A 27,491-nucleotide genomic window follows, 5' to 3' on the forward strand; every position below is an offset into this window, starting at 1 on the left:
ACATACTGTTCAACGCTCCAGGTCTTTGTTACAGATTGGCCTCTCTGTCCTTCTAAGAATTGAGTCCCCTACCACCAGAATCTCTTTCCATTCCCTTCACTTTCCCCCCACTCTCACTGGAGGAGTTCTTCCTCCGGCAGCTAGGAGAGTCCCTCAGCTCCAGCAGTGCTGACTGGGATCACCAATGTCACTCAATGGAACATACTTATTGGGAAGCTCCAGCCCTGGATCGGGCCTCCCTGACACTTGCCCCTCTACCCTTCCTGACTGTCACCCATCTACTCTTTGCTAGTGCCTGCACCTCTTTGTCTCCACCCACCTCTGTGCTGGCCCCTTCCAGCACCTGCCATGTACACTCCTGGCTCTCCTTTAGTATGGAGGAACTTCTCAGTACTTACAGTCGCTTCCCCAGATTCAGAACCTGGACTTCCAGGGAAACAATGTGCTTACACTTTGCACAGCAGTATTCACCCTTGATCGGATGATCAAGGAACGCATACATGCCACAAGATGTACAACAAGTTGCCTCTCCACAGCAGTGAAGTCTTCTAAGTTAGGTCTCAACACTCTGCTCTCCCCCTCCTAATGCACCCACTCTGCATTTACATTAGAGAATAGAAGACTGATGGGCTGCCAAGTCAGTGCTAAGAGGGGGGAAAACGGGTGGTATGCTGGAAATTTGGAGGATTTGTAAGTCCATAATGCTTGAAGCTACAGATGTCAGAGAGGGTTTGTTTTAAAACATAGTTACTGCCAGGGCCATCTTTAAGGCAGGGCAAAAGGGGCAGCTGCCCTGGGCCCTGTCATTGTTGTGGGGCCCAAAGCAGTTGCCTCATACTTGCCAACTATCCCAGTTTAAATTTCCTTGTCCCTTGAAGTTTTAGTCCTGTGATGTGTCCCAATATCTCAGTGTGAAGTGCTGGTACTAACGCTGCCCAGCTCTGCCCTATTGTTGTGTACAGGTAACTCACCTGCAGACCCTGTGTTTACATGTAAATAACCGGCATTCATATGTAAATAGCGGCAGCATTACTAAGCAAATAGCTGTGGCCAGCGGCATTTATATGTAAATAAAGGCGGCATTCATATGTATATCATGCTTCCCTGCAGTGAGAAGATGATGTGCTATAACCTCTAGCAATCAGTGAGCAGTATTACTGTGCAGTAATCTCTAGCAACTAATAACAAGCAGAAATCATTTGCTGTAACCTCTAGCAACTAAAGTGAGCCGCAATGTGTGCTGTAACTTCTAGCAACCAGTCACTAAGCAGTAATGATATGCTGTAACCGCTGGCAACCAATCACAATTGCTGCCTGATCTGATACAGTAAACTGATTTTAAGTCCAGCTTCTATATATTTTATGTCTCAGAGCAGGTGGAGAGTGAGATTGCATGGGGGGGGCCCCCCAAGGAAATTTTTGCCTGGGGTCCAATCAATATTAAAGACGGCCCTGGTTACTGCTTGTTAAAGCAGACCCACACTTTATAGGCTGACAATTTTGCCTCTGCTACACGGAAATCCTTAATAGCATTTTTTAGTACTGTCTGGGTTCTCTGCTGCTGAAGTACAGAACTGCGGACTATTCAAGCCCCTTTCGATCCCCTTCCACATGCATAGATTGAGTTCTTTCTTAACAAAACAATGCTGCTGCCTTGACTTCCAAGAGCCTGCTCACATACTGTGTGCAGTGAAAGGGCTTATGGGAGATGTAGATCTGGGGGCATGCCTACGTCAATAGGAAGTGCCCTAGGTTATTCTACTGATCCCTCCCCCCAGCAGCTGCATCTACAATAATTTTACAAGCCTAGTAATAATGTGACAGGGAGTAATAAAAACATATCCCTGCTATAAGAAAAATCTAAAAGGAAAACATTAATGTTGGGACATGATTTGGAGCAGGAGAGGAAGGCTAATAGGTCACGCCTTTAGGCTCCGTTCCCACTAGTGCTACTTGTCATACGACTTTGGACACATAAAGTCACATGACAAGTTGTAGTCCATAGATTTCAAAATTGATACATTTATTGTGTATGTGTTTATGGTGGAAATGGTTTTATGGGAATGCCTTTTGGTTTAGAAATGCAGTGCTGTACTAGCATGTTAAAATGGGACATGCCATACCAATGTTTTGATCAATTTTTTTTTTTTTATGTAGGTGACCCACAACATAGTGAAGGCTCATGCCAGGGCCTGGCACATCTATAACGATAACTACCGTGGCCAGCAGCATGGGCTGGTGGGCATCTCTTTGAATTCCGACTGGGCAGAGCCAGAAACTGCCAATGACCCAGAAAGTGTGAGCGCTGCAGAGCGATATCTTAATTTCATGCTGGGATGGTTCGCTCATCCTATTCTGGTGAATGGAGATTACCCAGAGGTTCTGAAGACACAAGTACACCAGAAAAATACCCAGTGCCCCACCATAGTGGCTCCATTGCCCACCTTCAGTGAAGCTGAGAAGACCAATATTCAGGGTACTGCAGACTTCATCGGCATCTCCCACTACACGTCCCGGCTAATCAACGCTTCCAGCAGCTCTGTTTGTGAGAACACTTATGATTTTATTGGAGGGTTTTCTCAACATATTGATCTTTCTTGGCCAACTACTGCCTCTCCATGGATCTCAGTGGTGCCATGGGGCTTTAGGAGGCTTCTAAATTTTGTCAAGGAAGAGTATGGGAAAACAGGTCTGTCAATATACATAACCGGCAATGGAATGCCAACATCCATGATCGGAGATGCTTTCAATGACACAGAAAGAGCAGAGTACCTGAATGCCTATATCAATGAGGCCCTTAAAGGTAACATATATAAGTGTTATAACAAAAACTGTTTATACCAATGTAGTTAAGGATTTACTAGCATATAGTCTACATCAGTGGTTCTCAACCACAGTCCTCAAGTACCCCAAACTGGCCATGTATTGGGAACTTCCCTCAGCCCTTGTACACACGATCGGAGATTCCGACAACCAAATCAGTCAGGGGTAATTAAGACGGATTAATTCCGGAAGAGGTCCGGAAGTGATGTTGCATATAAACGGTCGGACTAAGTTGTCGGAAAATCCGATTGTACATAACGTGATGACGTTATTTCGTTACGACGGGACTACATTCAGGCTAGTAGCCAATAGCTTTGATCTGAGCATGCATGGCACTTTTTCCGTCGGAGTAGGCTACACATGATCGGAGTATGTCCGATCAGAGCATTTTGTCGGAAAATTTTACCGCCAAGTTGGAAAAGTTGGTCCGTCAGATATTCCGCCGGAAACAGTCCGATGGAGACCACACACAGTCGGAATATTCGACAAAACGGTCCGATAGGACACATTCCGTCGGAATCTCCGACCATGTGTACAAGGGCTTAGATAAAATAGCTCTTATCAATACCATGTCATTGATATTGATTTAAAGCAGCTGTGCAAAGTAAATTAAAAACCTGAAAACATGGCCTGTTGGGGGTACCACTGGTCTACATTACTAGCTGTGGTATGATTTTTAAATGTGTATGAGAGGAAATTGGTTTAATTTTATTATTACACATAACATTTCACATAACTCTGCTACTGTGGGTTAGAAATACAGAAGGAACTGCATTTTCTACCAGAACAATCATAGGAACCAAACCATACCATAACCAAATAAAGGAAGACTGTTGCAGTAGAAGCGTTCTTTGAAATTGAAGCAGAATTCATGTTAAATTAAAAAAGACACCAATTCATGCAGTTCTCTATTCAATAAATTATCCTTAAAGTGGCTTTAAGGCCTTAAAGTGGTTGTAAACCTCAGACATGAAATATGAACAAAGCATATCCCTCTGTAGTGTGTTCTTGTTTCAATTAAGAGCACTAAGGCCGCGTACACACGGGCGGACTGTTCGCCCAACTTTGTCCGCTGAACAGTGTTTCAGCGGACAGTCCGCTCGTGTGTGGGCTTCAGCGGACAGTTTCAGCGGACAGTCTGACGAACAAAGTTTTTCGGAATTTCCGTAAGACAGTCCGCTGAAACTTGGTTTCAGCAGACAGTCCGCTCGTGTGTAGGCTTGTTCGACAAACTAAGTTTCGCGCATGCTCAGAAAGGATTTACACGGCGAAGGTTGCATTGCAGTGTATTGGACGTCGTATTTCTCGTCCCGTCGTACGTGCCGTTCACGTCATCGCGCACGTTCATCGTGTGTGGTCAAGTCCGTTCATGCAAATTTTGAGCGGACTGTTTGTCGGATTGTTTGACGAACAAAGTTGGGTGAACAGTCCGCCCGTGTGTACGCGGCCTAAGTGTCATTACTGTCTGCTGCTGTGTTCCTCTGCTATCAGCATGATTCACTTCTGACCAGTTTTCCTGACACAAAGAAAATAAAGGTGACGGGGGGAGGGACACAGACAAGGTGGCTGAGGAACGAGCACGCACAAGTGTCCCCATAGCAAGCAACTTGCTATCGGGGCACATGCCAAAGAGGAGGAGCCAAGATCGCCGGTGGGGGTGCCAGAAGAGGAGGATCGGGGGTGCTCTGTACAAAACATATTTCTTATTTTAATTTACAAAACAAAACAAGCTTTAATGTCACTTTAAATGCATTTTTAAAATGCAAGCCATCCAAGCACCCAAAATTTGATTTGGCACCATCAATCTCTTGCAGTTCCTGTACAGCAGAGCTCAGAGTGAGAAAGAAGCAGCACAAAGAGCCAATAAGTTGTGCTCCAGAGCAAGGCACATGTTGACAGGAAAAGAGAGCAGAGTAACGGAGAGATGAGCTAATCAGACTGCTGCTTGTCTTTCACGGGCTAGGGGTACGCACGGTAGCGTTGCTAGGTGGGGGCGAGGGGTGCAGGCCGCCAGAGGGGTGGTCTGCACTAAGGGGGTGTCTATACTGATGGGGGGTCTGTATTAAGGGGGGTGTCTATACTGATGGGGGGTCTGCACTAAGGGGGGGTCTATACTGTGGTGGTCTGAACTAAGGGGGATTCTATACTGATGGGGGGGTCTGCACTAGGGGGGGTTCTATACTGATGGGGGGTCTGCACTAAAGGGGGGTGTCTGCAATAAGAGGGGGGATTCTACACTGATGGGGGTGTCTGTACTGAGGGAGGGAGTCAGTACTTAATGAGGGGGTCGGTACTGAGGGGGGTCTATACTAACGAAGGTGGGTCTGTACTTAGTGGGGGGTCTATACTGATGGAGGAGGGTCTGTACTGATGGAGGGGGTCTGTACTTAGTGGGGGGGGCTATAATGATGGAGGGTGGTCTGTACTGAGGGAGGGGTGGTCTGTACTTAGTGGGGGGCCTATACTGACGGAGGGTGGTCTGTACTGATGGGGGGTCTGCATTAAAGGGGGGTGTCTGCACTAAGAGGGGGGATTCTACACTGATGGGGGTGTCTGTACTGAGGGAGGGGGTCAGTACTTAATGAGGGGGTCGGTACTGAGGGGGGTCTATACTAACAAAAGTGGGTCTGTACTGAGGGAGGGGGATCTGTATTTAGTGGGGGGTCTATACTGATGGAGGATGGTCTGTACTGATGGAGGGGGTCTGTACTTAGTGGAGGGGTCTATAATGACGAAGGGTGGTCTGTACTGAGGGAGGGGTGGTCTGTACTTAGTGGGGGGCCTACTCTGACGGAGGGTGGTCTGTACTGATGGGGGGTCTGCACTAAAGGGGGGGTGTCTGCACTAAGAGAGGGGATTCTACACTGATGGGGGTGTCTGTACTCAGGGAGGGGGCCATTACTTAATGAGGGAGTCTGTACTGAGGGGGGTCTATACTAATGAAGGTGGGTCTGTACTGAGAGAGAGGGGTCTGTACTTAGTGGGGGCTATATACTGACGGAGGGTGGTCTGTACTGAGGGAGGGGGGTCTGTACTTAGTGGGGGGGCCTATACCGACGGAAGGTGGTCAGTACTGAGTAAGGGGTATGTTCTTAGTGAAGGGGATCTATACTGTGGGAGGGGGGTCTGTACTGAGGGAGGGGGGTCTGTACTTAGTGGGGGGTCTATACTGACAGAGGATGGTCTGTACTGAGGGGGACTATAGTTGGTGGAGGGGGGGGTGACACCAATGTTTTCCGCACCAGGTGACACCAACCCTAGTGACACCACTGTGTACGCAAGAGACCTGCAAGTGTCACTTATCTGCGGCAGAGGAATATTGGGATTCCTGTTCTTTTAGACAGTTGTACTGTGTTGCAGGGCTGTGTAAATCTCAAGTTTAGACAAACAGAAATAAAAATCCTTTGGCAGTTAAAACAGCTACATTATACGTATTTTATTTGCTGATTAAGATTTTCAGCTTACCCAACTATCTGTAATGTTCACTAATTCAGTCAAATCTGAAAAATATACCCTACATACAATCTTTCACTACTGCACCCAAGTCTGGCAAAGCCACACTCCTTAGTGACCTCAGTTCTGACTTTCATTCTTGAAACGTTTCTTTGCAGCCATCAAGACTGATAATGTGTCCGTAGGTTCATACATAGTCCGGTCCCTGTTGGATGGATTTGAGGGTCCTCAGGGATACAGCCAGAGGTTTGGTCTTCACTATGTGGATTTTGGAAATTCAAACAGACAACGGACTCCCAAAAAGTCTGCATATTTATTCAACTCAATTATCGAGAATAACGGTTTTACAAAACTCAAGTCAGTTAAGCCCAAAGCTTCAAGCATAAGTTGGCCATCTGCAAGGAAGCTAGCACCCCTCCCAGCTTCAAATGTCCCATCAAATGCAAAAGTTGTGTGGGAGAAATTATCAGGGCAAACTGCCTTTGAAAGAGATATGTATCAGTACGCAAATTTTTCCGATGATTTTAAATGGGGAGTGTCAACATCAGCTTATCAAGTGGAAGGAGGATGGAACGCAGATGGAAAAGGTCCAAGTACCTGGGACATTTTCACCAAAATTCCAGGAAATATTGAAAATAATGACAACGGTGACATAGCATGTGATAGTTACCATCAGTTGGATGCTGACCTCTACATGTTAAAGTCTCTAGGAGTGAACAGTTACCGATTCTCTCTTTCATGGTCCAGAATCTTTCCAACAGGGCAAGGCACGCCCAATGATAAAGGTGTTGAATATTACAATAACCTTATTGATGGCCTTCTGGCAAATAACATCTCTCCAATGGTTACTCTCTTCCACTTCGATCTTCCTCAAGCTCTAGAGGATTTGGGTGGCTGGGAGGATGATGCAGTCCTTAATGCTTTTCATAGCTATGCAGACTTTTGTTTTAAGACATTCGGAGATAGGGTCAAGTTCTGGATGACTTTTAACCAGCCTCACAGCATTGTGACAGCTGGTTACGGTCTTGGTTTGTTTCCACCTTCTGTAACAGAGCCTGGTTCTGCTCCATATAGAGTAGCACACAACTTGCTGAAGGTCCATGCCAGGGTCTACCATACCTATGATGAGAACTATCGAGCTAGCCAAGGAGGTGTAATCTCACTGAGCCTCAACACAGAATGGGTAGAACCTAAAGACTACACGTTACAAAGGGACATTGAAGCTGCTGATCGCTACCTGCAGTTTGCTTTAGGGTGGTTTGCTCACCCCATCTTCAAAAATGGTGACTACCCAGAGGCCATGAAGTGGCAAGTGGGCAACAAAAGTGCCTTACAGGGTCTCCCAACTTCAAGACTTCCAGTTTTTACAGAGGAAGAGAAGGCCTACATCCAGGGCACAGCTGATGTTTTCTCTATTAACATCTATACCACCAAAATAGTTCAGCACAAAACACTCAGGTTAACCCCTGCATCTTTTGAAAATGATATTGACATTGAAGCATCGGTTAACACTAACTGGCCAACAACAGCACTTTCCGTACACAGGGCAGTAGCCTGGGGGACAAGGAGACTGCTTAACTGGGTGAAAGAAGAATATGGAGATGTCGCCATATACATCACTGAAAATGGAGTCGCCACAAACAGTAACCCTGATTATGAAGACAATGCTCGCATGTTTTTCTACAAGACCTATATCGATGAGGCTTTAAAAGGTTTGTTTTAATATACTATGTATTTCTCTCTCTGTCATTTCTATCAAATATTTCAATATTCAATATCGTTTTTTTTCCATATTTAACCAATATGGGAAGAAAAAGAAGCACAGTCTTGGTTTAAAAAGTCAACACCACATCTGGGGTAGAAACAATTGCAAAGAAGAAGCACAAATGGCACTTTGCAGTTGTTGAACCCCCTCTCAGAATGATTATGAGTACACAATCATAGATTAAAAGAGATTTTTATTACAAAATTCATTTAAAAAGGTAATATTGGGGATATATATCCCTTTTCAAACCATAGAATGTTTTTAACAACTCATAGTCATACCCACAGCCCCCCCTGAAGGTAGAGATCCATCCTTGTGTATGTACACAGTATAGAGTAAACTTATGTTTGGAAATCGCCATACACATAGTGATTATACATAAAGTATCACACAAAGGAGGAATAACTCATCTCGACCCGTTTTGCCTTTGTTGGCTTCTTCAAGGACTCAGAGGGGTGCGGTGAAAATGGGAAAATTAGTGAATAGAGAATAGCTCAGGAGGATCCAAAATTAGATTTCTCTCTATGCAGCCAGACACCGAGTGGGCAAGGGTGGTATATGCCAAGTGAGCACATCTTGGGGGATCCGGAAGGAATTGGTTGAACTAGATGGACTTGTGTCTTTTTTTCAACTAACTATGTAACTACGGTATGTAGATTTCTGTTTTAAGTGTCTCCAGTATAGGAAGTAAGGAGAAATCACAGGTGAGACACAGACTCTATTCAAAACTGAAAAAAAGTTTTGGTTGGAGCCTGAGGCAGTTAACCAATAGTAGATAGACCTCTATGCCTAATATATCTAAGCTGCCAGTTGTTAAGGCAAAAAGAGCAGAAATATTTTGACTGACCAAATTAGGACTAGCAATGGGCTCAATTACACAAGCGGCTGGGGGCAGTAAAAACGGTCCACTGAGCTGCTGTTTTACTACTCCCATGGCTGCCCAGCTAAATACTGACAGGGCTGTACACATGCTGTGGCTGCGATGCTTTGCTACAGAGCTGTGGTGCATTTAAAAGTACATTGAAAAGCTAAAAAAAAATGTGTATTAACAATGCTTTGCAACACAGCAGGGTTGATTTACTAACACTGCAGAGTGCAAACTCAGGCACAGCTGTGAATGGTGGCCAATCAGCTTCTAACTTCAGCTTGTTCAATTAAGCTTTAACCTGGAAGCTGAGTGGTTTCTATGCAGAGCTGCACCAGATTTTGCACTCTCCAGTTTTAGTAACTCAACTACATTGTATGTTAAAATGCATACCAATGTGCATTATAATACCTGTGCTGTGGTGTGAATGAGCCCTTGTTTTTTAATGTAATATTGATTTATTGTATCTATGCTGTGACATGTGCATGACCAAAACCACAGTAGCCACTGCCACCAATCACCCAGTGATAGAAAATAACTATTTATCGTACAGCTTACAGCTTGGATGGGGTGAATCTTAAGGGCTATACAGCTTGGTCTTTAATGGACACCTTTGAATGGAATTCTGGGTACTCCGTGCGTTTTGGGCTACACCATGTGGACTTCAATAACCCCAACCGCCCAAGGACTGCAAAAAGATCCGCAATTTACTATGCTGAGATCATTCGGAACAATGGTTTCCCTCTGAAAGAAGAAGACAAGTTTCTATATGGAGAGTTTCGACCAGATTTTGCGTGGAGCGTGGCCTCAGCGTCCTATCAGGTGATACTTGACCCTTTTTTATTCTGAGCGCTTGTTTTCTTGAGTGGTCTTGACTTCATAAGCCATAAATACTTACAGGATTCTTTACAATTTAAGTAAGGACATTGGTCATAAATGATTATCAGAAATAAATGGAGAACATGACTTGTGCCTTAAAGAAGAAGTAAACCCTGTTGGGTTTACTTCCTCTTTGATTCCCTGCAAAGGTAAAGCATAATGGACTACTATGCATCGCACATGATTTATCTATTTATCTAGTGTTTAGGTGTGTCAGCCTGTTTTCTGCCCAAATGGGCCTCTCCTGAAAGTGTGTTTAGATTTCTGCCTCTAAATGCCCCTGCCTTTAAACATCTGTTAACGCCTATGGATGGGCACATGTTAGCCCATGTGCATGGACCTCTCTAAAACTGAGCTATTAATATTAATATTCATCCCTGCACATGCCCCCCTCCATGACTTTTCCATCAAAATCAACAATGCAACCATCAGGCCCTCCCCTCATGCCAGGGTACTAGGTGTAACCCTAGACTCTGACTTGTCATTTCAGCCCCAAGTCCAATCGTTGTCAAAAGTTTGTAGATTTCACCTCCGTAACATCTCTAAAATTCACCCCTTTTTAACAAATGAAACTACCAAGCTCATCATTCACTCCCTTGTTATCTCTCGCCTTGACTATTGCAACTCCCTTCTCATTGGCCTGCCTCTCCATAGGCTATCTCCTCTTCAGTCTATCATGAATGCTGCTGCCAGACTTATCCACCTTACCAACTATTCATTGTCTGCCAACCCTCTCCTCCAATCCCTACACTGGCTCCCAATCACCCAGCGAATTAAATTAAAAATACTAACCACAACATACAAAGCCATTCACATCTCTGCCCAGAGCTATATCACCAATCTTGTCTCCAAATATCGCCCAAATCGTCCCCTCCGTTCTTCTCAAGACCTCCTACTCTCAAGCTCTCTCGTCTCCTCCTCCCACACTCGTCTCCAGGATTTCTCCAGAGCCTCTCCAATCCTCTGGAACTCGCTACCTCCACTGGTCCGGCTATCCCCTACTCTTACTACCTTCAGGCGATCCCTGAAAACTCATCTATTCAGGGAAGCCTATCACGTCTCAAACTAATCTCCTACCACTTCCATCAGCTCATTCCCAACAGTTATAAACTTTTGTACCACCTGCCCCACCCTATTAGATTGTAAGCTCTTCTGAGAAGGGCCCTCTTAATCCTTTTGTATTTTATTGTATTGTAACTGTATTGTCTCCTTTTTATATTGTAAAACTCTGTGTTAATTGCTGGCGCTATATAAATCCTGAATAATAATAATAATAATAACATAGAGCGGCATTTTGGGGCAGAAAAAAACAAAACATCATATGCCTGTAAAATGGGCATTTGGCAGCTGCAGTGTGTATGGGGCCTAAATCCAAACTCTGAGGAAATTCAAAAACAATCCTCACTGCAAGGATTAGTTGCTAATTTTTCTCTAGGGCAGTGGTCTCCCCTCACTTCCTTCCTCAGTGATACCCTGTCTCATTTTAACACAGATGGTGTCACCAAGACAGGAAGTAAGGGGTCAACAATGGGGATACAAACCAAACAGGGGTTCTAACCCTTTCTGGCTTGGTGAGACCTCCATTTATGCCCTCTTCTGATGAAGGCTATAAAAGCCTTGCAGAGGTCCTAACCCTTTCGCAGTCTATTACAAACCTAAAAACAAGGTTATGCTTTGAACATTAAAACATGGGATTATGGAAAAGTAAACCAAGCTAGCATTCATAATCATTATTGTGACTATTCCTCTCCTGCAAATCTATAATACATTATTTATGGCTGTATTGCCTACATGATGAAGGTGGTTGCAATATGGAACACTTACACATTTCTGACTTTTGTGTCCTTCAGATCGAAGGTGCCTGGAGGTCTGATGGAAAAGGACTGAGTATCTGGGATAAATTCACACATCTCCCGTTCAGGATTGATAACGATGACAATGGAGATGTAGCCTGCGACAGCTACAACCGACTTGAGCAAGATATGGAGAGTCTTAAAAATCTCAAAGTCACACATTATCGCTTCTCTATCTCCTGGTCACGGGTCCTCCCAGATGGAACACGGAACTTCATAAATGAACCAGGATTTGATTACTACATCCGTCTGGTGGATGCCCTTTTGGCTGCCAATATTACACCACAGGTAACAAAAGATATCTCAAAAATAAAAAAAGTAACAAAAGCCATCCTCTGCTTTAGGAACTTGTATCATGAGAAAAGCCCTTTGTCCTCTCTCGACAAAGGACCCATCTTGATAGACCCCTATCATGGGAAGGGCCCTCAATGGTCCCTTTTCATGTAAAAATCCCACTGTCCCCACCTTGTTGGACCTTTATCATGAGAAAGGCCCTGCCTCCTAGACGTTCTTCACAAAAAAGAACTGACCGTTGGGGAATTACTTCATCAGGCTGACAACCAGGGAAGTTTACGGTGTACACCTGGACTGTTTTTCAGCAATGCAGTTATTTTGTGTCATTTTTGCCCCACTGAAAGTAATGGAAATTGTTCCAACTGATTTCCATGTTTTTAAACCTACATACAATATACGTAGGTTTAAAATATCCAAATATCACCCAAATTGTCCCCTCCGTTCTTCTCAAGACCTCCTACTCTCAAGCTCTCTCGTCTCCTCATCCCATGCTCGTCTCCAGGATTTCTCTAGAGCCTCTCCCATCCTCTGGAACTCTCTACCTCCACTGGTCCGGCTATCCCCTACTCTGGCTACCTTCAGGCGATCCCTGAAAACTCATTTCTTCAGGGAAGCCTATCATGCCTCCAACTAATCTCCTACCACTTCCATCAGCTCATTCCCCACAGTTATAGCCTTTTTGTACCACCTGCCCCACCGTATTAGATTGTAAGCTCTTCTGAGCAGGGCCCTCTTAATCCTCTTGTATTTTATTGTATTGTAACTGTATTGTCTCCTTTTATATTGTAAATTGCTGCGTAAATTGTTAGAGCTATATAAATCCTGTATCATAATAATAATAATAATATAGAAAATGAATAATGTAACATGTCATCAACCAATCTGATTATGATTCCTTTGTCACCACCTCACTCCACCCCACCCCACCCTCAGAATTTCCAGACAGATTTAGGTACCAATGTAAAAATACATATATGCCTGAGGTTCAGATTAAAATTTGAATTCCTGCACAAATGGGCACTATAGACCAAAACATGGAGAAAGGAAAGGGGATGCACATATGGAGCTGTTGGCCATAGTGACCAATTAGGTTCCATCTTCTTATCTTATCTTCTATTCTCTCCAAAAAATATTTATCAATGCAAATAAAAAGATTTACAATATTTTTGTTCCTCTGCCTAGGTGACAATATATCACTGGGACTTACCACAAGCTCTACAAGATGTGGGAGGTTGGGAGAACGAGACAATAGTTGCACGTTTTAGGGATTATGCTGATTTGCTCTTCCAGAGATTGGGAGACAAAGTGAAGTTCTGGATCACTCTGAATGAACCGTACATTATTGCTAATCTGGGGCACGGTTATGGCACAGCGGCACCAGGTAACAATCCTTTTATACCGTGCTATATGCTTTTTTATTAGACACTACTCTTTTCTGTAGAATATTTTTAGAATCTTTCTACTACAATCATGTGACTTTTGTGGGTAATCTCTGTTTTCCCTTTATCCTTTGATAATAAAAAAAAATATGCTGCTTGTTAGTGACTGTACATTTGGCTCCATGCTTAAAGCTGATGTTTAGTGAAAAAACAAAACAAAAAAAACAGCACCAGGGACAGTACTTACAATGAATGGAAAGTGTCCGGTGGCTTCTGTGTTAGATTTGACCCTTTATTCCTCGGCTCTTGGATACCCCTGTAGCCAGAGGCAGCCGCTCCATTAGGGGCACGGGGGCACCGCCCCCCCCCCCCCCCCAATTGATGCGCCCTGCCCCTAGTCTACATGCAGGGTGCCGGACAAATGGATTTCAAAGGGTTTTTGTTTTTTTAAGCACATTATTAGAGCCTGAGGTTCTAATGAACTTAAAAAAAGGGTGGGCTTGGGGTGCAGAGCACTGTGCCCTGAGCCCACCCAGTTATGTGACAATAACGTATTAATATTCGCTATTGTCTTCCTGCTTCTCCTCCTGGCCAAACAGGAATCAGGTCTTCAGACCCGATTGGCCAAGAGGAGAAGCGACTGTATTGGCCACCGAAGGGGAAGACATTGAGGAGGAGGAGACTCAGGGGGAAGCCACAAGGAGATGCAGGGGGAGGCTGTTGTAACACACCTGGATGGGCTCCAATCGCAATCTCTGCGCCCCGAGACCACCCTATTTTGAAGCCTATTAGAGCCTTTGGCTCTAATCATGTGCTTCAAAAAAAACACCCCCGCCATTGTAACCTTAATGGACCCATGCTTATGGTAGTGAGTCACACAGGCAGGGGTAAACAGACATCACATTAGGAAGCCAGATCTTTCAGATATTTCATGTGGATGAATCTCACAGATCCCCTCAGTTCTGGTATGGATGGACTCCAACTTGGATAAGCCATCTCTCTCAGATCAGACACATATGAGGAAACACACCAAGCAATCGCACATAGTGTAAAACCATCATAAACAGTAAAACGTACAAAACACTTACAGGAAAGAGATGTATACAGCGCTTGATAAAATATATTCCCAAATTACATGCAACGACCTCAGCAGGAGCTGGTCTCAATGCGTTTAGGTAAAAATGACATCCTCCTATAATATATTGTACCATGCGCTGTATATATTTACGTTGCGTGTAAAGGCAGGTATCCCAATACTTTTGACAACATAGTGTATATATCCACTTATGATAATTGGATATCATGATTTTTTAGTGCAGTACTTTGATTTCATAAATATGTATGTACCATATATGTGGAATGCCCATGGAAGCTGGAAGTCACTGTAGTAGGCACTGCTACTGTGATCAATACTTCAATGTTTCTGGGTTCCATGCCAATGGACTGACCTGCTGCTTAGTGAACACAGCAGGTTGCTTGCTTGGCACGGGTGCTATTCAAAGAACACTTTGATTTTCTCAATGAATACACAGCATTCTCCAATTGGACGAGGTGGAGATTGTGATGCCACTGCTCCGTCTCTCTACCTCCACTTTTATCCACTACATGCACTGCTGGACCTTGCTTTGTGCACTGGTGGGCAGACATGTTGGAACAGGAAGGGATCATCCCCAAACTGTTCCCACAAAGTTGGGAGCATGAAATTGTTCAAAATATCTTGGTATGGTGATGCCTTAAGAGTTCCCTTCACTGGAACTAAGGGGCCAAACCCAACCCCTGAGAAACAACCCCACATTATAATCCTCCCTCCACCAAACGATTTGGACCAGTGCACAAAGCAAGGTCCATAAAGACACAGATGAGTGAGTTTGGGGTGGAGGAACTTGGCTGGCCTTCACAGAGTCCTGACCTCAACCCGAAAGAACACCTTTGGAATGAATAATGCCCCATACACACGGTCGAACATTCCGACGACGAAATCCGTCTAATTTTTTCTGACGGATTTTTGCCCAAACTTGTCTTGCATACACACAGTCGCACAAAGTTGGCAGAAAATCCGATCGTTTCGAACGCGGTGACGTAGAAAACGTATGATGGGACTATAAAGAGGGCAGTAGCCAATAGCTTTCGTCTCGTAATTTATTCTGAACACGGCTGTATGATGATGCACTTCTAGTCCCAAATTTCCGGTACCGGAAGTTGTGCTTCACAAGGCAGCCAGCTTGCAATTTAGTACCAGGAAGGAAGCCATTTAAAGTGCTAGTCGGTTTGCGGTATTGTATACGATATAATTAATGTATAATCTGATGTTATCATGTACGGCAGTTATAGATTGGGCTTAACTGCTATATTGATGATGCTCTGTGCCACTGTCTTTTTATTATTTGAGAGCATTGGGGGTTGTGTTATCCTTTGACCCCATCCACCTGCTCGTCCCCCCCCCTTTGCAGGGAGAAGTGCAGGACTGTTTTATCATTCTTATACAGTATAAGTAGGTAGAGTTGGGTTTTTCTTAGTCATTGCTCTGAGGAAGGGGCCCAGCCCCCTGAAACACGTCAGCTGTTTCTGTCACTCATGTAATACCATAAGGTTGGAGGGCAGACTTATGAATTTTGTATCATGATACACTGCCATTCCATTTTGGTTTGGGACTATATTGTGGTATCTTTTTATTTTTGAATGAAGTGCTTGGAATAATGCACTAAGCATTTGCACCCTTCTGTTTTTTATTGCTGGACAATGCTTTTGCTCCATAGATACAGTACCGTAAGAGAGGGTTGTGACCCTAGAACAGAAAATGTGTTCAAGGTGAAAATAAAGGAAAGCTTAACAAAAGTAAAACTAATGGAGCTGACACATCTAAGGACCAGACAATTGAATATATTTTGATGCACTTTAAATGGTAAAGGAATAAAATATTTTGTTTAATGCTATTAAGGAATCAATACAAGGCCTGGCCATGCACCATACATTGTTGGACATAACCTCATCAAGGCTCATGCAGAGGCCTGGCACCTCTACAACACTACGTACAGGCCGAAACAAGGAGGCGTTATTTCTATAACCATCAGCTCTGATTGGGCCGAACCAAGAAACCCGTACAAGCAAGAGGATGTGGAGGCAGCGCGCAGATACATGGCGGTATGAGATATAGGGATGGATGGGATAAAGGTTTACTTTTCATAGAACAAAATATAGAATATATATTTATAAGAAAAGAGCTTCAGACCAAAACCCAGATAAAAGGGTCCAAGATAACTATAATTGTTGGTAAATTGCTACCCTGATAAAGGGGGAATAGTGTTGCCTCTGACTGTTTATAAATGACTTTTGTGGGCTCAGTGGTGTTAGCCCAGTGTCAGTTTTCCTCTGCTAAACTACTTAATCCATCCCACTGTGTTCATCTCTAAAGCATAGATGCTAAGTGACTTGTAGACTCAGGGTAAAAACTGGAAGGGCTAAATAGACTCTTTGAGATAACAAAGTAAATGTGGGGGGACACATGAAAGCTCTTAATTTCTGATCAACCAGTTTCTTGCACTTATAAACAGTTATAACAAAATGCTTTTGATGGTATAATTTATTAACCAAAATTGAGCAATTATCAAACGTTCATTGTTAGGGCTTACATATACCTTAAGGCAGGGGTCTTCAAACTATGGCCCTCCAGTTGTTCAGGAACTACAATTCCCATCATGCCTAGTCATGTCTGTGAATGTCAGAATTTTACAATGCCTCATGGGATGTGTAGTTCCACAACAGCTGGAGGGCCGTAGTTTGAGGATCCCTGCCTTAAGGCCTAATGCACCGTATCATGAATCCTTTCCCCTAAAATATCACACCTACCCTTTGATATCTGGTCATTTTATTAGCAGAATTCCAGCAACTCATAAAGACCAATGACAAGATATTAACTGTAATACACCAGACTTCTGATTATATATGTTTGGTTATAAATGGTAGATTACAGTATACAACCGCCATTCTCAACCAGAAATAGCTAGGGGTACATTGAGCTGTGGTTGATTGAGCTCCTATTTGATGGTGCCTGCATAATTCTGAGTGCGTGTTCTTTTTAGCTGTCTGTAAGGATGACATTCTGACCACCAATGTAAGGGACATTCTCCCCATTGACTACCAATGTAAGGGCATTCTTCTCACTGATCACCAATGTAAAAGACATTCTTCCCACTGACCAACAATGTAGGGGGATTCTTCCCACTGACTCCCAACATAAGTGCATTCTTCCCACTGACCACAAACATAGGGGACAACCTTCCCACTGATTAACTTTTTTAGGGGAAATTCTTCCCACTGACCTCCAATGAAGGGGCATTCTTCCCACTGACCCCCAATGTAAGGGAGCATTATTTCCATTGATCACCAATATAGAGGGCATAATTCCCCTTGATCACCAATGTAGGGGAGATTCTTCCCCCTGATCAACAATGTAGGGGGGATTCTTCCCATTGACCACCAATGTAGGGGAGATTTGTCTCACTGACCACCAATGTAGGGCAGACTCTTTTCAATGACCCCACATGTAGGGGACATTCTTCTCACTGACCACCAATGTAAGGGACATTCTTCTCACTGACCACAAATGTAAGGGACATTCTTCTCACTGACCACCAGTGTAGGGGTTGTTTTTCCTTCTAACCACCAATGTAAGGGGCATTCTTCGTTCTGACTAGCAATGTAATGGGCATGCTTCCCACCGATTCATGATGAGTTGGTTTTAGCAGAAGTTCCCTGACATCTGAAATTTATTTCAAGGGTTCCTTTTGGGATAGAAAGTTTGAGAAAGATGAGATAGAAAGAAGGAAATGTTAGAAGGCTGGCCTCTGGGTGGGTATATCTTCTCCTTCTTTTGACAGGTGGGGTCGGCTCATTTCCTGGTTCTCACCCATCCTTATCCCCCAACATTTCTATTAGGGTATGCCCTCTTTTAGCCCCTGTACACACGGTCGGACATTCTGCCAACCAAATCCGTCGGATTTTGTCCGACGGATTGTGTCCGACAGATTGTGTCCGAAACTGTTGCATACACAAAGTGCAAAAAGTTCCCTTAGATGTATCTCAGCTTTGTATTTAGCTGTCTTCCTGGAGTTCATCTTTAAGCCCTTGTACACACAGTCGGACATTCCGATAACAAAATCTGTCGGATTTTGTCCAACGGATTTTTTCCAAAACTTGTGTTGCATACACACGGTCGGACCAAGTTGTCGGAAAATCCGATCATTCAGAACGTGATGACGTTATTTAGTTACGATGGGACTACGTTCAGGCTAGTAGCCAATAGCTTTGGTCTAGGAATTTGATCTGAGCATGCGTGGCACTTTGTCCGATCAAAATTCTCTACACATGATCAGAGTATGTCCGATCGAACCAGTTGGTCGGAAAATATTTCCAACATGTTGGAAAATTGGGTCCGACGGATATTCCGACGGAATCAGTCCGATGCATACCACACACAGTCGGATTATCCGACAACAAGGTCCGATAGGACACATTCCAACGGATTCTCCGACCGTGTGTACAAGGGCTTAGGCGTACTGATCAGCAAAACCACGGCATACTCCAGGTCATGGCAGTTAGGGTTATCACCTTTCTAGTGAAGACTCTGACTACAAAGTATAGTTATACTTTGAAAATGACTATTGCTAAAATTGTGGATAAATATGTAACTATCACTGACAATTATAGTATGCTATCTGTGCACAATAACCCTCAAACAACCGTAGAGTTACACAACCAAGCATCTCATGTCATCCTCAGCCACATTGGCGTAATTTGTACCATTTGATCTCAATGGACCTTGCACCTCTGTGTGTGATAAGTACTACTATTAAGTTAATAATATGTTTTCTCTTAATCTGCTAGCTCATAGTTCCAAGTCCAGCAAATGAAAATGAAGAAAGCCCACGTTGATGGAAATATAAGATACATCAAGGCCCTGGGCATACAAATCAATGTTAGCTAGGCCATAGCCTGTTTGCACAAGCTATAAAGAAATGCAGATTCATAATTCCATATGGTGTTAAAAACCACAATAGTGACTTTCTGTCTGCCATACCATTTTAAGCAACTCTGTGATATTGCACATATTTAAACTTATTATATATATGCTGTACTGGACTTAATGAAGCTTGTTACCAGCTCTATGGTTTTGGACTTAATAAAGTTTATTACAAACTCTGCTGTATTGGACCTAATGAAGCTTATTACCAGCTTTGTGTTAGTAGACCTAATGAAGTTCATTAACAGCTCTTCGATATTGGACATAATGAAGTTTATTACCAGCTCTGTGGTTGTGGATTTAATTAACCTTATTACCAGCTTGGCAATAATATTGGACCCACTGGGGTTTATCTTCAGCCTTAAACTATGTTTTCATAAAAATATGAACTAACAGATTAAGAAAACATATTGTTAACTTATTAGTAGCATTTATCACAAACACCAAGGTGCAAGGTCCACTGAGAACATATGTTGAAGCTCTAATTGCCCCATAGACTAATGCAAATTGCCCCGTACACACGAGCGGAATTTCCGTTGGAAAAATCTTGGGTGTTTTTTCCAAAGGAATACCGCTCAAGCTTGGCTTGCATACACACAGTCACACAAAATTTCTCTGAACTTTCGACCGTCAAGAACGCAGTGACATACAACACTACGCAAGCCAAGAAAATTAAATTCAATGCTTCCGAGCATGCATTGAATTGTTTCCGAGCATGCGTAGGAATTTTGCGGGTCGGAATTGCTGCAAACGATCGGAATTTCTGATCAGAACTTTTTTCGACCGAAAAAATTGAGAACCTGCTCTCAATCTTTTGCTGGCGGGAATTCCGCCAGCAAAAGTCAGATGAAGCATACACACGGTCAGAATATATGACCAAAGCTCTCATGGGTCCTTTGCTGGCAGGATTTCTGATCGTGTATGGGGCTTTACATGCTTTAATCAGGCCCATTGGAAAGCGTGGGACACAAAAAAGAACATGTAACATATAGGGGTTGAGTGCAGAATCTGGTGCAGCTCTGCAAAGAAACCAATCAGCTTCCAGGTTTTATTGTCAAAGCTTAATTGAACAAGCTGAACTTAGAAGCTGATTGGCTACCATGAACAACTGCACCAGATTCTGCACTCTCCAGTTTTATTTTTTGTAAATCAACCCCATAGCGTTGTGTGTTTTATACCTACCTGCACCAAAGGAAAATTCCTTTACTGAATGCTTCCGCCACACAAATAGGTGTGAATGGGTCCACAGGGTTCAATTACCAACTATGTGCACAACTTTTTTTTAAACTTTTGGATAGAATGCAGAAGGATTAGAACCATTGTAAACTTTAAGGCTTGGTTCACACCTAATACCGATGCGGCTCCGAGCAGGGGTCCTGTGCGTCCTGGTTCACCGTTTCACGTCTGATTTTGGGGCTGAATTGGTACTTGAAACTGACCAAAAGACACACAGGGCTCTTGTGAAAATTCGCACCAGAGCCACATCGGAGATATGTGAACAGGCTCCATAGAGAGCTGGTTACAATCTGCTGCTATTGCGAATTGTATGCGGGTTTCCGCATCCAATTCACAATAGTGTGAACAGAATCTAAGGCAGGGTTAACATATGTGCGAATTGGAAGCGGTTTTAACCACATCCAATTCACATGACATGTAAATGTGACTGTCTCTCAATGGAGCCGGTTCACACATGTCCGGGGCCGCCACGGTGCACTTACCAAAAGGTTCCTGTGCATTTTTTGGGTCTGGTTCAGGTGCGAATGCAGTCAAAGATTCAGAAATGATTCAGACCTGAACTGGTAAACAGAAATGCCCAGGACAACGGAATGCAAACCGCACCACAGATATGTGAACCCAGCCTTATATGCCAAGTCCCCATTTGATAGGAAATATCCCCACTTCCAGGCGAAACTAATTTAAAGTAAATGGCTTCAACAGGGATGCTGAAGGTCCAAGATGGATATAGGAGAGTTGCTTGGAAAAACAACAACCAGTGCTGAAAATGTCTAAGGCTCAATGGCTGCTCCCATTTGACAGGGTTACCCTAACTAGCCTGCCCAGAATCAGAATCCAGAAAGATAAGGATGGCATAAGAAGCACCAGACCACATATGAGTCCTAGGAAACTTTAACCATTCATCAAATAATTAAGAGAATTATCCAATGCATTTCAGGGTTCTGAACATCAACCTTCATCTGGGCTTGGATGTGATACAGTATATACCGTCTCTAGAAGAGGCTCAAATAACACAACTAGCAAACATTACAGTGCCTTGCGAAAGTATTCGCCCCCCTTGAACTTTTCAACCTTTTGCCACATTTCAGGCTTCAAACATAAAGATATAAAATTTAAATTTTTTGTGAAGAATCACCAACAAGTGGGACACAATTGTGAAGTGGAACGAAATCTATTGGATAATTTAAACTTTTTTAGCAAATAAAAAACGGAAAAGTGGTGCGTGCAAAATTATTCGGCCCCTTTACTTTCAGTGCAGCAAACTCACTCCAGAAGTTCAGCGAGGATCTCTGAATGATCCAATGTTGTCCTAAATGACTGATGGTGATAAATAGAATCCACCTGTGTGTAATCAAGTCTCTGTATAAATGCACCTGCTCTGTGATAGTCTCAGGGTTCTGTTGAAAGCGCAGAGAGCATCATGAAGACCAAGGAACACACCAGGCAGGTCCGTAATACTGTTGTGGAGAAGTTTAAAGCCGGATTTGGATACAAAAAGATTTCCCAAGCTTTAAACATCCCAAGGAGCACTGTGCAAGCGATCATTTTGAAATGGAAGGAGTATCAGACCACTGCAAATCTACCAAGACCTGGCCGTCCCTCTAAACTTTCAGCTCAGAGAAGGAGAAGACTGATCAGAAATGCAGCCAAGAGGCCCATGATCACTCTGGATGAACTGCAGAGAACTACAGCTGAGGTGGGAGAGTCTGTCCATAGGACAACAATCAGTCGTACACTGCACAAATCTGGCCTTTATGGAAGAGTGGCAAGAAGAAAGCCATTTCTCAAAAAATATCCATAAAAAGTCTCATCTAAAGTTTGCCGCAAGCCACCTGGGAGACACACCAAACATGTGGAAGAAGGTGCTCTGGTCAGATGAAACCAAAATCAAACTTTTTGCTCACAATGCAAAACGATATGTTTGGCGTAAAAGCAACACAGCTCATCACCCTCAACACACCATCCCCACTGTCAAACATGGTGGTGGCAGCATCATGGTTTGGGCCTGCTTTTCTTCAGCAGGGACAGGGAAAATGGTTAAAATTGAGGGGAAGATGGATGCAGCCAAATACAGGACCATTCTGGATGAAAACCTGTTGGAGTCTGCAAAAGACCTGAAACTGGGACGGAGATTTATCTTCCAACAAGACAATGATCCCAAACATACAGAAAAATCTACAAAGGAATGGTTCACAAATAAACGTATCCAGGTGTTAGAATGGCCAAGTCAAAGTCCAGACCTGAATCCAATCGAGAATCTGTGGAAAGAGCTGAAAACTGCTGTTCAAAAACGCTCTCCATCCAACCTCACTGAGCTCGAGCTGTTTTGCAAGGAAGAATGGGCAAGAATTTCAGTCTCTCGATGTGCAAAACTGATAGAGACATACCCCAAGCGACTTGCAGCTGTAATCGCAGCAAAAGGTGGCTCTACAAAGTATTAACGCAAGGGGGCCGAATAATTTTGCACGCCCCACTTTTCATTTTTTTATTAGTTAAAAAAGTTTCAAAAATGTCGTCCCACTTCACAATTGTGTCCCACTTGTTGGTGATTCTTCACAAAAAATAAAAATGTTATATCTTTATGTTTGAAGCCTGAAATGTGGCAAAAGGTTGAAAAGTTCAAGGAGGCCGAATACTTTCGCAAGACACTGTATTTGTATGAGGTTTGAGTAAGTGATACAATATCTAGAAGGGAAGCTTTATCTACCATATACAACATCCAAGTTCTGATCAGGAATTAGAAGACTAAAGTTTTCTTGGACTCATTTGCAATCTGGTGCTTTTCATGCCATCTTTATCTTTCTGTATAGTAATAGGGACATTGGCAGCAATAAAAAAAACTGTTTTGAGTGGCTTAAAGTGGTTGTATAGTCAAATTTTGAACTTTTTCCTACAGGAAAGCCTATAATAAGGCTTACCTGTAGGTAAAAAAAAGTCTCCTAAACCTGTCCGGTTTAGGAGATATTCCCCTCGCAATGAGCCGCTGACTGCGGCGCATGCGCACAGGGGATTCTCGGCTGAAAGCCCGGCAGATGGACCTTGCCGGAAAGAAGTCTCCCGCGTGCATGCAGTGATGACATCGTGGCTCCGTCCACTCACAGCGCCGGAGCCGAGATATCCGGAAGACACGCTGAGGGAATGTCAGCTCCCTCGGCGTGGATCGGGTGAGATGTCTGGGCCTCGTTCTAAGGTAAGTATTTCATAATGAGCTAGTATGCAGTGCATACTAGCTCATTATGCCTTTTGCCTTACAGGGGTATGCAAAAAAAAAAGTGTCAGCGGGTTTACAACTGCTTTCAGCCTTTTATTACAGTCCCCATAAGGGAGATTTCCTCCCTGTCTAAGTGGCATCTCAAAGAGAAAAAAAAGAGAAATCTTCTATGGATATATAAAACAGCATTTAAAATATGCAGGCAGGAGGGTGTGCTTTTCTGAGAGAACCCCTCCTCCCCTCTGAAGACTCCTGGGATGTAGGACATCATTTCTCTAGGCCTGGAAACCAGGAAGTAACTGAAGGACCAATCAGGGCAGAATCTTTGCCTGAATTTGGCCCTGAAACGAGAGGCAAAGACACACAGCGTTTCTGTGCAGTGCTCCGGAGAGATAGAGAGTTGGTCATATTCTCCTGCTATGCGAATTGAATGCGGAGAAACTCGCATCCAATTCGCATAGGTGTAAACCCAACCTTATTATCGTGCCAATAGTTCAGCAGCTTAATCCTTCTGCAGGATAGTCATTTCTTTGCATGAACTGTAGTCAAATCTCTGAATATTTTTTTTTTATATGGGCCAGTGACCTTAGTGAACCAGATATACAGTAATTGTATAATTGTATTATATTGACTTAAAAGTACCTCTTTGTACATCATAGAAGGAGACCTTTTCACCCTTTCAGTGCCACCTGTCATCTGTAAAAACAGGATACACATTTGCTCTCACATTTATAAGGAAACGTACAAAAACGTACACGTAGCTGTAATCTGCAGTAACCAATCAGAATCCATCATTCACTAATTAGCCTAAACTGCTAAATGTTGAGTATACCTGACCTGACAGAAACTTTTATTTTCTAAATTTTTCCCCATCTAGTTTTATGGAGGATGGTTTGCACATCCAATTTACAACAATGGCGACTATAATGACATAATTAAATCACGGGTGCTAGAAAGGAGCATAGCGCAAGGTCTGACAAAGTCTAGGTGAGTATATGTACAAAACCTTGACTCGTTGAATCCACTGTGTGTGAATTTGTGCAATATTAGGCATTCATGTTAATCCAAGTATATTGAGTACACATACCGTATATACAACAGGTCTGTGTACTGTTGGGGTACATAAAACTGTAGTTAAAATAGTACAAATACCTTGGCATTTTTTTACCTAGGAAGAGGGAAGCAGGGGCATGGTTTGCCGAATGTGCTTCAATGGACAAACACAGCCCCAGCTGGGAACACGCATGCACAGGGAGAGACCAGCAAACATGGAGAGGAGTGACTCAGGACCGACTAGGTTGTCGGGAAGGGGTAATATACATTCTCTGCATGTCTGGACTTCCTGAAATAAAATTTTAAAAAGGTATCACTTTAAGACAGATTTGGGTTTATCCAAATCAGCGTAACCCCCTCTTCTCTCCAGCCCTCCTCAGCTAAACTGTGCTAACTCCCAAAGCCAAATGAATTTCCTCAGTTGGGACACAAACAACAATAGAAACCTAGGTACACAACGTGGATAGTACCAAAAGCAGGACTAATGAAGTCCAGATTTAATTTTATTCTGAATATTGTACCATAAAAACCCAACATTTTGTGTGTGTGTTCGGGGCCCTTTCATCGGGGCTTAGTACTGTAGATCGAAGCATGTAGTGGATTGATAAAATACATAATTACCTCTCAGGATCACTACCATTTTTTTTAACTCTTTTTATTGGCAAGGTATAGAAAAACAGTCAGGTATGACAACTGTGACGCTTAACATGAGCATTAAGAAATATAAAATGTGGTACACAAAAGTCTAGAAAAAATTCACATTGACATATGAATTATTAAAACTGAACAGTTTTGAGGAGGAAAATAGCGATATTTTTTGCTGAGCAGTTGGATCCAGGCTAGATAACACAACAAATCCAAATAGTATATCAAGGGGTATATATTCAACTTTAGATTTAGAGGTAGGAAACTTCATACAAGACATTACTTAGGCATTATCAATAGTGACAGTAGAGGAGCATCATACATCCCACACCTTACCAAATTTACTTAGACAGCTCCGATGTTCAAAAATAGGTTTTTCATAAGGAGGTATCTGATTCACCATCCCTATCAGTTGACAGATAGATGGTGGAGCAGACTGACTCAATTCAAGGGAGAAAGCTTTATGAGATAAAAACATCTCCCCAGGGGCGGACTGACAACTCATGGGGCTCCTGGGCATTGGAGATTATGGGGCCCTCCGGGCAATAGGAGAAGATTATGGGGCCCCTTGGGCAATAGGAGATGATTATAGAGCCACCCCCCAGGCAATAGATTATGGGGCCATGCAGTATACACACGCACACACACACACATACAGTATACACACACAGACACACAATATACACACACAGTATACACATACACACACTGAAAAGGTACTGGAGAGGCAGGGCAGCTATAATATTGTTTTTTTTTTTTTAAAACACAGATTTTTACATACTGTCCTTGGTTTTATTGAGGCTGGCAACCCTGATGGGGCCCCTTAGTGGCATGGGGCCCTCGGCAGTGCCCGAGTGCCCGAATGGTCAGTCCGCCCCTGCATCTCCCACAGCATAATTCTGGTGTACCTTGGCCATTGTTCCTCATCCAATATACCTAATAGGCAGATTCGTGGGTGGTATGGCACAGGGACAGAGAATATAGTAGACAGTGTGACAACAACCTGTTTCCAATATCTATCCATTAGAGTTAAAATCAGCTTGTTGATGAGTACATCTAGTGCATGCCGAAGTCAGAATGTGATGCATGGCATGTAAACATATAGGAGTTAAATAAGACTGATGTAACATATAGAGCGGGGTACATTCGTTGTTAATGGCCGGAGAGACTGTTAAATGAGAAGAACACTCTTTTTCCCAGTCCTCATCCGACAAATCGGATATGAGAGCCTGCCATTTATCCCAGACCTCTAGAGTTTTTTTTTTTTTATTAATAGAGGTATATAGGTGAGAATACACAGTGGAGATCAATCCCTTAGGGCCCTGTGACCTCAGTATATCAATCATTGGGTAGTCTGAAAATTATCAATACAAATTTATCAGTCCACTACATGCTTCATTCAGCAGTACTAAGCTCAGATGAAGGGGATTCTTTGAACCCCTGAAATGCTTTTGAGTTTTGTGATACAAGATTCTGAATAAAATTAAATCTGGACTTCATACATTCTGGTTTTGCCACATTCCTCCTAGCACACATAGTGCCTACTTGAGTAAAGGGAGAGCTTTAGCCACCACTCTTGAGAAGACTGCCAAAGTGTAATCAATCCCATTGCCTACAGGAGAGGTACAGTATGTCAGTGTTCTGTTCAAGAGGAATCCCCTGCTGAAGTCTTTATAAAAACAAACACTTTCAGGAGTGCTGATTTCCTATTCCCCCTGCTGCACTCATTGTTTCCTTCTGACAAATTCCACATCACTACAGGACTCAGTGGTGATGTGGGCATCAGTGGGAGGTACAAATGAACAGAGTGAGGGAGTCATGTGAGGGTGGGAGTAGAATGGTGGTCTGTCACGTCCTCCATGTTTCGCTGTCTTGTTGGGCACCAAGCAAGGGTCACATGAGAGGTTACCCCTAGAGGTGGGCTCTTGGACAACACCAGGCACTGAACAGGGTCATACTTCACCCAAAGGCGTGCTCACCAAAGCATGGGGACCAGGCAGGGGCCACGGTCATGTA

At 43.3% G+C, this 27,491-nt stretch overlaps 1 protein-coding gene across 2 annotated transcripts in view; it reads left to right on the forward strand.

Annotated features, from left to right (window-relative positions):
* LOC143923851 (lactase/phlorizin hydrolase-like) overlaps positions 1–27,491 on the forward strand; it is a 94,747-nt gene that overhangs the window by 44,253 nt on the left and 23,003 nt on the right. For both annotated transcript variants that reach the window (XM_077447772.1, XM_077447773.1), the window contains exons 7-13: positions 2,158–2,803; positions 6,435–7,988; positions 9,460–9,728; positions 11,636–11,926; positions 13,115–13,313; positions 16,250–16,452; positions 24,655–24,764. In XM_077447772.1, coding sequence (XP_077303898.1) covers positions 2,158–2,803; positions 6,435–7,988; positions 9,460–9,728; positions 11,636–11,926; positions 13,115–13,313; positions 16,250–16,452; positions 24,655–24,764 — 3,272 coding nt within the window. The remainder of the gene's footprint in view (positions 1–2,157; positions 2,804–6,434; positions 7,989–9,459; positions 9,729–11,635; positions 11,927–13,114; positions 13,314–16,249; positions 16,453–24,654; positions 24,765–27,491) is intronic.

Source organism: Lithobates pipiens, unplaced genomic scaffold (assembly GCF_037356315.1).
Source record: "Lithobates pipiens isolate NorthernLeopardFrog02 unplaced genomic scaffold, aLitPip1_a1.2 Scaffold_22, whole genome shotgun sequence".
In the NCBI taxonomy this organism is placed as follows: domain Eukaryota; kingdom Metazoa; phylum Chordata; class Amphibia; order Anura; family Ranidae; genus Lithobates; species Lithobates pipiens.